Source organism: Amyelois transitella, chromosome 14 (assembly GCF_032362555.1).
Source record: "Amyelois transitella isolate CPQ chromosome 14, ilAmyTran1.1, whole genome shotgun sequence".
In the NCBI taxonomy this organism is placed as follows: Eukaryota; Metazoa; Arthropoda; class Insecta; order Lepidoptera; family Pyralidae; genus Amyelois; species Amyelois transitella.
Window position 1 is genome coordinate 5,179,422 of NC_083517.1, and position 12,299 is coordinate 5,191,720.

General features: G+C 35.7%; 1 protein-coding gene across 1 annotated transcript; it reads right to left on the reverse strand.

The window, feature by feature from the left end:
- Nucleotides 1-179: 179 nt before the first annotated feature.
- LOC132902520 (coiled-coil domain-containing protein 170-like) lies at nucleotides 180-12,069 on the reverse strand. Its single transcript, XM_060947927.1, has 12 exons — nucleotides 11,984-12,069; nucleotides 8,792-8,881; nucleotides 7,948-8,686; nucleotides 7,612-7,784; nucleotides 7,076-7,276; nucleotides 6,468-6,611; nucleotides 5,437-5,517; nucleotides 4,799-4,903; nucleotides 2,690-2,857; nucleotides 2,025-2,275; nucleotides 1,582-1,779; nucleotides 180-613 (listed from the first exon to the last, which is right to left on the reverse strand). The coding sequence occupies exons 1-12, from the start codon at nucleotides 12,062-12,064 to the stop codon at nucleotides 529-531; spliced, it is 2,316 nt and encodes a 771-aa protein (XP_060803910.1). The 5' UTR covers nucleotides 12,065-12,069; the 3' UTR covers nucleotides 180-528.
- Between the last annotated feature and the right edge of the window lie 230 nt (nucleotides 12,070-12,299).

Sequence of the window (12,299 nt, forward strand, 5' to 3'; positions counted from 1 at the left end):
AGTATATGCTAACTACTTATATTTTTCCTAGGCAAGAATGTACGTAGGATGATAAAGATTTTTGTGTTCGAATTTTCAATCTCAATCCCAACTTTTATTTAATACAAGTGAAGTTTAAGTAGGGTTGATAACAAGGTAGTGTAATCAACGAAAATAGCATTTGAATATTTGTACTAATTTGTTTTTCAATTATCAAGGGCATACGTCTAGCGCATGTTTTATATTTAACGAAAAAAAAGACAAATCACGCGACCACAGACGTTCATTATCATGACATTTAACCGGTTTGCGACCTAATGAAATTACAATTTGTGATTTAATTTTTAAATGAACAATTTCACGTGAGATCTATAGAATATACCATTTCCTAAGCGTTTATTTTAGCGATTGTGTAAGACGACAGCAGATCAACGAAGTACCGACTTTATAAACCAAAGCTGGAATGAATGTTCTATGTATTTTCAATGTTGATGATCCTCTGGCGATAAGAAACCCGCTGTTTTAGAAGCGCGCGCGCCGCCGTGACTGTCACAAGCCGGCGCGCGCCTTGTAAAGCTCGTCGTCAAGTTCGAAGGCAGGGTCTGCGTACCCTGAGTCGTCGTACCGGAGAGACCTGCAATCAAGACTTGCAATGTCATTGTATGCGTGGAACTACTGAAGTAATAATGTTGAGATTTCTGTGATCTGGGCAATGTTTGAAGAAATGGTCAAACCGCATTGTTTTTGTTAGAATATACAACAGGTAAACAAGTAGGTATAGTACACGTACTACAGTTTATTTTTATATGAGATTTATTTATTAGTTAAAATTTAAATAGTTAAATAATTTAATCATTTGGGAGCATACTCATACATAGGTATCTTTATTTTTAGGTTAATTGACTTTAATCAGAAATAGATAACTACTTGTTAATGTATTACAAAGTATTGCGCTAATAATGTTTTTTTTTCTTTTTTACCGGTTAGTAATTTGCTGTTAATAAATCTATAAAAAATGTGGCACATGATGGCTGTTTGATCAGAATCTTGTCAAGCGTCAGTGTAGCGTCAAGACAAAAATTTGCATATCAATTTATGTTACTGTTTTTTTTAGGTTCTTGTTGCTATATGAAGACGTGCATAAGTAGAATTTATGTTTGTGTCATGTAAGTTGGTATGCCATATTTGTCTTTGTGCCTCTTTCCCATGGATGTTGTAAAAGGCGACTCTGTCTACCCCGCAAGGGATATAGACGTGACTATATGTATGTATTTATGTTTGTGTCAATGACGTACTTTGGAATGTATCTATTGAAATGGCAATAGCAAGTGGCAGATGGAACTGAAAAAAATATGTACCTACACTGTGCTGACTATATTATCACCATCCTCCTGGCGCTATTCCCCGTTGCCTCCCCACCTCTCTGAGGAACAGCCCAAAACTTTTATTTGGAGTAAGGTTTTCAGGTAAGGAGTCAGGTTTTTACATGAAACCACTCCCATCTGACATTGCCTGAATGTACAGGGTTCTTAATGACCAGTTCGCTTTCCCTCCTTACGAAACGATGGTTATTCATACATATATTTATGTAAAAAGTCATACCGGTCCGGTGTCCTAGTTCTGCACCTAGAGGGCGGAGGCGACCGCGACGAGGCTCTCAACAGTGTAGGGTCATCATAGCGGCGCGACACGACGGTAAAGTCGTGGTGGGCGTCAATCAGCTTCTGCAGCCGCGACACCATCTCGAAGTCCGACACTGAGGCCGGCACTAGGATGCCGAGGAGTTTCGCGATCGAATGCCTGCAACGGTTTTATAAAATAATGTTTTTCTTAAAGACATTGTTTCAAATGAAAATTACGGTCGCCTAGAATATTATTTTCGTAAGTATGAAAAAAAATATCGTTGATATTTTATGTCACTCAGAAAACTATTTATCAACATATTTATCCTTGAATATGAATTGATGTCCCGTTAATGGTGATAAAATATTGCTAATTTCTAATGCGTATAAATTGTAGAAGTTGTATTCTACAAACATAGATACCTGAAACTGAGTAATTGGGCTTCTCTCCTCTGGCACTCGACTAACGACTCCTTAGTCCTCGCTAGGTCGTCTCTTAGCATCGAAATCTGGTGTTCCGTGGTCGTCCTCTCCTGTTCGAAGGTTTCTCCAGTCGCCCGAACCTGGTCCTTGAGTACGTTGACCTTTCGGTTATAACGGGCGCGCAACAAATCAGCCTCTTCCAGTTTCTTCTGTAATTCTTCGATCTTGCGCGCGCGTTCCAGAGATGTTATCTATGAAAGATACGCAGATGCATTTTGTTGCATTGGCACGATTGCAGTCAATGAACTATTGCATTCTATAGATCCTATCGGAAAAACGTCGGCGTGCGGTGCTTTATATTCAAACCGCAAAGTCATGGTTAAAGAAATAATAACAAAACAAGAGTGTTCCTATTTTATCAATTTAATAAAGGCACTTCAATGATTAAGCAATGAAAAAATATTTTTTAAAAGAACTTCCTATGAGAGAGGTAATATTAGAACGTTTGTTTTAGTCAAGGTTGAAAAAATTTGGTTCGTAAAATATCTAATTATATAACAAATCTATTTTTTTTATACAAATAACATGCAAAGAATCTAAATAACATGCAGTTAAATGACAAAGGATGTATTTATCTATCTGTAAATAGACTTGGGCAGTCTCACCTTATACTCTGCTGCATCAGCCAGCTGGGCGTTTAGGTCTCGAATTTGCGCGCGCGCATCATTTAACTGCACGGCTAGTTTGTCGCATTGTCGCGCGAGTTTCTTGCTGCGACCGACTGCTTCGTCCCTTTCAGCTTGCATTACAGCGCGGACTCTGGAGCTTTCTTCCTGGATAGGGATGAAATTTACTTTAAAAAAAGACTAAACCCCTCTTTTTGTTATTTAATTTTAATCGTTATGTAAATACTTAAATGTTCTTTTACCATAAGAAAAAAATAAAAACATCCCAACCGTCCAATATCTATCTCTTACCGCCGTCCGGTTGATGCAGTTGTCCTAACCATTTTATCTATAGAAACGTGTGTAAGTATTATTTATAAGCAGCACATTTTAAAACAATGGTCCAGTAGGCTTCTTGTTCTTAATACTAACGTTCTTACACGCATTTGCCATTATCATTGTCTTTGCTTGCTGTGAACTACATAAATAACTTTAATCTAGATTTCTGTCGATATCTTCATACGAGTAATTTATGACGAGAACCTAGACCTAGAATTACTTACTGCGAATTCTAATGAATATTTAATAGATGTCTTGGATGGACAAGAAGATTACCTCCTGATTGAACATTAAGCAAACAGTAGATAGTTGCATTTATAATCCTATTTAATTAAAAAGATATTTCTTCAACTACAAAGAAGACAACCACGCAGAATAATAACTTCATAAATATAAAAGTTTGCATAAATTAAGCAGTCAAAATTAAGTACAAATCGCCCTTTTCGGTTTCCGGTACATAAAATGCAATATTCTTTTTACCAAAAAAGAGCCAAAACTTAATTAAATACTTAGATTTTAGTCTGGTCCATATCTTGTAGATTTTAAATCGTGGTAACATGAATAACTTTAAAAACAGTTCTTCCTTATTTCAATTGTATAAAGTCTATCATTAACTCGTGCGTGAAGCGCAAATCACGAATTCTTCATAGACTATTCTTAAATTATTTGGCCTTTATTTAATAACTAAATAAGGTATAATTGAACTTGTGTACTTTAGAAATATAAATCAGTGATAATAATTTGTAGTGTAGGGTGTCAGTTATTGTAGCTGTCGTTGAGGAAAAGTAAGTATGTACCTACACAGGTTTTATAATACCTAATGATAGTATTAATTAAACGTAAAATAAAACACAAACATGATTATAATTGGTAATTTGTCTACCCGGCAAGGGATATAGATGTGATTGTATGTATAATTTTAGAACCTTTGAAGATGCTGAAAATTCATATTTTTGTATAAGTTGAAAGGCAAAAGTGCGCTATAATAATTATCACCTTGATAACGAGATAAGTATTAAAAAAAATTGCAAATGATAGAAACGGTGTGGAAACACCGCTATTTCTTGTGATAAAATGTAAACGATTCACTCATTATTCAGTCGTTTACCAATTACAAGTACGACAAAATAGAATAGACGTGTTGGCGTTATTACCGTCTAAATTAAATTATGCCAAATATCCCTCCCGATCAGAAAGTGTTAGTAGTAAAACGTCAAATAAAACGAAACGTCTAATGAGCAAATGTTTTCTTCTTTGGTTTCACACAGATCCATATATGTCAACATACCAGAAGTGAGAAATTCAGCTTATATAGAATGAGTTCACAGATTACTTGGATAGCTAAGTTTGGATTTTTTGATTGTTGCACTAGGTGGAAGAGATTGTTCCCGTAGTCGCCTGTTACGATATCCACGGGATACGAACTCCTTTTCCAACATGCCGGTGACCATAACACAAAGGTCACTTTCAAGTTCGTTTTGTATTAATTTTTATAATTTGTTCCTTGTTTTAGTGGAGTAGTGGATTCCCACACGTTTTTAGCTGATCATCGAAATTCACTAACGTGGTATATTTACATAGGTACCTATACGAAGTGATAAGCGATGTTTTTGAGAAACATATTAAAATTATATCTCTATCCCTTACGGGATAGACAGAGCCAACATTCTCCAAAAAAGACGGCCACGTTCAGCTGTACGGCTTAATGATATTTTCTGACATAAGTCTGAAATAATTACCTGTGAAGTAAATAAAAAATAATAAACATACCTGAATACTCAATTTACGTCGTAACAAATCCAAATGAAGATCTTTCCTCTGCAGTTGTTCTCTTAGAATTCTTATACGTCTCTGTAGTTGGTAAACTACGGCTGTCTGCAAATAAAATCGTAAGCACCTCGAGTTATTGCACAAATATTTGGCAACAATTTATACGAATGAGTTGTCATTAATCTATGGGGATGGTGCGATTTTTCTGTCAATAATATGCCCAAACAAACAAGCTAGTGAGTGAAAATGACAATAGGTGTTAATAAATTAACTACATAGTATATGGTAATGTTTCATAAATTCGAGTCAAATACGTATATACTTTAGGAACATTAATTTACCTTTTGTGAAGAAACATTTGAAGAGGCCACTACTACAAGTGTATTTTGATGAATAGGTATACCAAATAATGAGTACATGAAAATCGACTGATAATTTTTTATACGGTCAGCACTAATTATACTTGAATGAATACCATTTCAAGACCTAATTAACCTCTGCATCTACTATTGATTAGCTAGCCACTAAGCGTTAAAACAATAACAGTAATTAGTGGATAAAGGTATTGATTGCAATTTAAATACCCAAATATACTAGGTCGGTAATGTCATGCCAATTCGGAATGATACAAATCTTACTTCTTTGAGATAAGGCAAATCATGGAATGACCTTTCTCTTCGTAGCCGCGGCAGGGTGCCATAGTATCCGTAATATAGCATCTATGTACACAAAACACACACTCATTAAACACAAATTATATACAAAAACACTTATCTACAACAGACAAATAGAATACCAGTTATATGCGTAGGCAAAAAATACTCGCACAAATATAAATATTATAACTGTACAATCACAATAAGCGAGTTGCTTCAGATATAGTACAGAGTGTAGATTTTATTTCCTCGATAAAACAATCAACCGATAAATAATTTTAATGGCTTTCGATATAAAGGTTAAGTGTAAGTATTAAGGAAGACGACATACACTTGTTAACTCCCAATGAGATGAAATGCATCCTGAACGCCTACCGTCGTGTCCATACTTTAAAATTACATGTACCACTTTTTCTTTAGAAAATTTACAAGAGCCTATCGTCTTATTGACAGTGACAATTTAATTCTAGCATTTACCATAATATTAAATAACTTAATTATGATAAATTAATTTTTAAATTGTAAAGCCTTTTTGCAAGTATGGCTTCCTTTCTTAAGATATTTTTGTACTTAACTCTACTGAATATTTACAAGGAAAACATACAATACACTTAAGAGTCCGGGCGTATTTTTTTATAAAGATCCTACGAAAAGTCTAGCCAGAAAAATATTTAGGCCTTATAGTACCTAAAACTAATAATAAACATTGTACAACTATTATATTACCTTAATTTGTGCAATCGTTGTTAGTGATCTAATAGACACCGAAGTTTAGATTGCTTTACATTTTAATTTGAATTACGAGTATCATAGCCCTAGACCAGTCCAGTTTTAGATCGACACAAAAAAAAATATATCATCAATCCTAAATTTGTTATCGAAGCTCAGGACTGTTTTAGGATTGCAGCACCAACCAACCTACAATTTTTTTTAATCACATCGGATCTAAGTTGCAAAACACCCTATACACAGGACATTTGCTGGTCAGGCCAGCGAAGCCCGGCCCCACTGACCTTGTCAACAATTTTATCGCTCTCAAGTCTAGCAAGTTGCTCGGCGCGGTGCATTATCGACTCAGTGTGCAGCTCTATGCCGATGTCCTGCGTCAACTCATCCATATTTAGCGTTCTGCCCAGACGCTCAAGGAATGCTACAAACTGTAACAACAATAAAATTACAAACAATTTTTTTCGCGCCCATGTTTCCGTATTAATATTAGTTTGGAATTACGTTTACTGATTTTGACGCACTAATATAATCGAGTACGTATACTCGTATAAGTAATGTTATGATAAGTATGTGCCAGCTACTTCTCCAATGCAGATTTTAGGGAATGGTAATCAATGGGAAGGGTAAATAACTTTGTATTATTTTTTTATATGATTTGGTAGGAACTTGTCATCTCAATTTAAATTCCATCATGAAGCTATTATGCTGAAAGTCCTCTTTTGAACTTTTCGAGATTTTTGGCTATATAAGGGATAAAGACACATGTTTTGATCTTATTTTAATTTAAAGAATCTACATATATTTATTTTATTTTAAAGATCCGGTCAATGTTATAAAGAAATACCTCCAAGCGCAAAAATATGAATATTCTTTTCTACATAGGTAGACTTACATTTGCTTTGTCTTTCCTTAGGCTATCTCTAGAAAGTTCCATAGCGTTGAGCTCGGCTTCTAATTTGTGAACCTTGGCTTCCAGCATGTTCCTCTCGTCTTCTAGGATACGGACCCGGGTGGTGGCCTGGTCGTGCAGGTGAGCTGTTCTACTTAATTGCTGGGATTCAGCCGCTAACTTGTCGCGAAGTGCTTCGATTTGCTGTCATAATTTAATGAAGGAATGAAATTCTCTGTAGTATGTTAGAAAAAAATTACATGTCGATTTAGGTCATGCGGAATAGGCGGCCTTATCACATTATGCATTCCTTAATGATTTTTGATATTATAGGTTAATAACGATGATATTTAAAAGACGTCAGGATTATGGAAACTTGGATTAACCTGACGTAGACCTAACATCTGAGTTAAACTAAAACCCTACATAATATATTCAACATTAAGGTAGGAATATTTGTTAGAACATCTTGTTCGAACAAATATTTCTCACCAACGCCCCTATAGAATAAAGCAAAATATAATTTAATAGGCACTCACCACGGCCCTATCTTTGTTTTCACTCAATAGTTCGCGTATCCGATCCTTGATAGTGCTCTCGTGAGCTTCCACAAACCGAGTGGGCAGGCTCAACAAGATTGCGAGGGATTCCATCGTGTTCCGAAATTCTGCCTGAAGTCTTTGGTATTTTTCTTCTCTGTGTCTAAGGTCCTCTAAAACATATTAAATAGGTTAGATCTGTTTCTTTATGTACTTAACATTATAAAGTACCTAATAGCTTAAAAAGGGCTTAATAAAAATAACTATAATATTTTACTAAGATATTTCGATTTCATTATGTACCCACCTAGTAAAAGGAATAATTAATTATATTACCTTTCAGTTGTATAATAATGGATTCATTCTGATTTACGTTGTCGGTTACCACGTTAAGGTTTTTAGAACAATGCGATAATTTCTCTCGTGCTTCGTGTAATTCTCTTTCCAAAACCCTATTAGAGACAGACAAGGACTCTTTCTCTTGTTTGAGCCTTTCAATATCTAATAATTGAGAGGATAGTTGACGCTGTAACATTTCTTTGTCAGAATTTGCTCTTTCCAAAGCATCTCTGCAACTTCTTAAATCTTGTTCCACCGTTGATAAGTTATCAGTAGTGTTCATGCATTTATTTTTAAGTCTGGTGATTTCTTGAACAAGTTCGGCGGCCTTGATGATAAGAGTTTCAGGGGAGTGACTGTGAGTGGTGTCGCAAAAATCGAACTCCAAAGCTGCAGAAAGCCTCCGCACCAAGTCGTGAAACTGGCAGCGGGCATTCTCTTTCTGTTGTTCCTCATTGTGACACTCCAACTCTAGGGATCGGAGCTTTTTTTCTAAATCCTTTATTTTCTCTTCACAGTAACGGTTGTCACGTTGAAGTGTCTGTACTGTGACTTCACTTCTTCCTTGGGACGTTTGTAAACTGCGTTGTATGTCCTCCAGATCCTGGATTTTCTTTCTGAGTGATGAGATGACAGCACTCTGCCTGGCATTCTGCTCACGCAAGTGGTCGATTTCCACTTGCTGTTCTAATATCCTCTGATCTCGCGAAAGCATTTGGTTTTTTAAATCCGTGTTCTGTAAAAAAGTAAGATAATCTATTTTATTTGGGACATCTTTTTAAAATATAACACATATTTAAAAAAATGTAAAATTTAAGTAATGAGATGTCATAATACACACTTCAGAAATTAATTTGTCTCTTTTGTACTGCAGACCAGCAAGATCACTTCTCAATGCGGTGACGACGTCATTAGCAACATCGGCCTCCATCTGTAAATAATATTTCCTTTAATAAACTCCATAACCGGTGGAACATCGGCGAATTTTACTGCATTACCAATTAAATAAATAAATAAATAAATAAATAAATATATACGGGACAAATTACACAGATTGAGTTAGCCTCGAAGTAAGTTCGAGACTTGTGTTACGAGATACTAACTCAACGATACTATATTTTATAATAAATACTTATATAGATAAACATCCAAGACTCAGGCCAATCAGAAAAAGTTCTTTTCTCATCATGCCCTGGCCGGGATTCGAACCCGGGACCTCCGGTGTCACAGGCAAGCGTACTACCGCTGCGCCACAGAGGCCGTCAGAATTAATAACATTTAATTACGTTAATAACTTACAAAAATCCATATTGGTATTTTTCTTATCGCAACATAAAGAGACAGTGTTATTTGACGTATGAAAGACGACTACGGGCTTGAAGCGGTTCTTGTTGGAAATGTACCTAGCGTGTTATGGGTCGCTATTTCAAGCTAAGCAGTCACGATATCTGCTTTCTCACTGCGCCGGCTTGGCTTACATCCTACTTACATGAAACCGGGGAAGTCTCCCCACCGAATTATTACCCATTTCGCCTTGTTGCTTAGATAACGAGGTCGCGACGATTCCGTCCTATATAGTGAACTTGTCATTGGAAAAAAACCTTTCTAAAGGAAGCAACTAAGCTATTGACTTGATTGAATTATACAGTTAGCGGTATTTATATGCCAGAGTGATCCGTACGAGGTACGAGGAATTACCCTACATAAGTACCTCTAAGGTATTTTACGGACTGCAAATGAAACGTAAGACGATAGGTATTGTGAATAAGGTTTATGAGAATCTATGAATATGAAAAAACATACGTAAACGTTTGTTTGTCCTATATACTTATGCCACGTAAAAGGTGGTAGTCCAGTTGGGCCCCTAATTATTTTAATTGAGGAAAACGTGACGGGTTGGAATTCCTTGGTTACATAGAAACGGTTAAGAACAGGATATTTCTCAATAACACACTCGACAGATCAATCGATTTAGCCTATCCTTTTCAATAACATTTTATATTATCCATACAAATGCTAAACTCAACAAAATCAGTATTCAGAGGAGTAAAATGTAATTAAAAAAATTATGTTTATACAACCCGACCCAGATTAATGATATTATACTTACCTAAGTACATAGGCAACCAAAAACATACAAACACGTAGTCACGTCTATATCCCTTGCGGGGTAAACATACATAGTTAACAGTCTTGTCACTATTTGAATCTCAATTTGATCATCAAGCAATGCAATTGAACGTGGCCTTTCTGTCTACTAAAGAAATATAAAAAATATTTATATCGGCAAAAAAAAAATTCGCGAGTTCTTTTGTAGGAGGTGGGTACCTGAGTCTGGCACCTTAACAATGTGACTATATGACCACCGACGACTTTGTTTTTATAACTAGGTACTAAGTATCTATGTAGATAGTATGAAATGGTTAAAAAAATCTCATCGAATAATAAGGTAAAATTTTCATCCGAAAGCCGCACAGCCTAATCTCTGCGTTTTCTTTTGTTTTTATCGGATGCCGACGACAAAAAGCTTCGCTAATTCTGCCTGTACGTACGAATTGCACCTACCTACAAGTGTAGGTATATGTATTATAGTTGTTCTTTCGTTACTGCTCGTTCAGTTACGGTTCTTACATATTGATCTTTTTATTTTCGTTTAATCAAGGATTGCACAGTGATATACTTAAAAATGGTAAAGGTTGTAAAGCGGTGTATAACACAAAGGTATAACGATTGTAGGCGATGGGCTAGCAACCTGTCAATACTTGAGTCTCAATTCCATCATTGAGCAATACAGATGAACGTGGTCTTTTAGTCTTTTCTAAATTTGGCTATGCCTATTCGCAAGGGATATAGACGTGATTATATGTATGTACATAATAACGAATGTCGGTTGATCTAATGCCCATGATATAAAAAAGTACCTACCTATATTTTCAATTCCTTATTGGTATTTTTTATAAAATATATTTTATATATTATAAAAAATACATTTGTGATGAAAATTCGAGTTTAGGTACTATTATAAGCTGGTTGTCAATAAGTATGCGACGGCGAAGCTATAGATAATTTTTGTAATAACAAAATTTTTGTTTAATAAATTTCTAATCTTATTGATATCTTTAATGAATCTTAGTTATTATGATAATTTAAAACTCTGGACGCCGATAACCGGACCAAGTGGAGAGAGAAAATTCGGAAGGTGGACCCCGGACCCCGAAACGAAATACTTTCGTGGACGGTGCAACCGGGAACACGGAGATATGAGAGAGAGATAATTTTACATACATACATAAAATCATGCCTCGTTCCCGGAGCGGTAGGCAGAGACCACCTCTTTCCACTTGCCACGATCTCTGCATACTTCCTTCGCTTCATCCACATTCATAACTCTCTTCATGCAAGCGGCGGTTTTGGGTACTCTTGACCTGACCATTTACCAGGACGTCCTTAATTTGATCAAGATACGTTCGTCTAGGTCTTCCCACTCCGACCTTTCCCTCCACACTCCCCTTGTATATCTGCTTAGTCAACATGCATTCATCCTCTCCATATGACCAAACCATCTTAACATACCCTTTACTATTCCTGTAACTAGGTACATCTTCTTTCACATCACAACATTCCCTTATCGCGCTGTTCCCTATCCGGTCACTCAATTTCACACCCATCATAGGTACTCCTTAACGCTCTTATTTCCACTGCATTTATTTTGCTTTCGTGCTTCTTTTGCCATACCCAACTTTCACTCCCATACATTAATACATTACAGAGATAATTTTGTTGGTGATAAAATTGTTTATTGTAAGTAGCTATATAAAAAGCTTGTGGTAAGTTATGGATATAAATTTTATGCCGATAAGGAAAAAAAACTATTTACTTGCTTATGTAAGGTCAAGGTACTGCTGGACACTTTTAGTGTTTTCATTTTGATATCGACTTTATAATAATTGTAATAGAGAAACAAATGAAGGTTATTTATTGCAACAAAACATGCGAGACTAGGGAATCCTAAAAAGAAATTTTGACAACTTACGTCTTCAGTTGGAGATTTGCTACACAAAGCTTCGTACACTTTCCAATCCTCTATTTCTTCCTTAGATTTCTCGTCATCCATCACTGCACTTGTTTACAGCCTGTATCTGAAATACTACGTTGCTATGAACCGCGACTTGTAAACAAAAAAAATCGATTGCGGCGATGTGTATATGGATATACCTATTCGAACAGTGAATTGTTCGCGGTGTAATTTAAAATTTGTGTCCAATAAAATGCCCTCTTTTGTCAACCATACATTAATCATGCTATTGTTAGTGTTCTTCCTATACTGTTGTGAAAATAGCTTGTTGTTT

Coding starts and splice junctions, on each gene's coding strand:
- LOC132902520 (XM_060947927.1), bottom strand. CDS start 12,064: ATGGATGACGAGAAATCTAAGGAAGAAATAGAGGATTGGAAAGTGTAC. Junction 7,277..7,611: donor AAAACAAAGATAGGGCCGTG/GTGAGTGCCTAT, acceptor AAATTATGACAG/CAAATCGAAGCACTTCGCGA. Junction 6,612..7,075: donor TAAGGAAAGACAAAGCAAAT/GTAAGTCTACCT, acceptor TTGTTGTTACAG/TTTGTAGCATTCCTTGAGCG.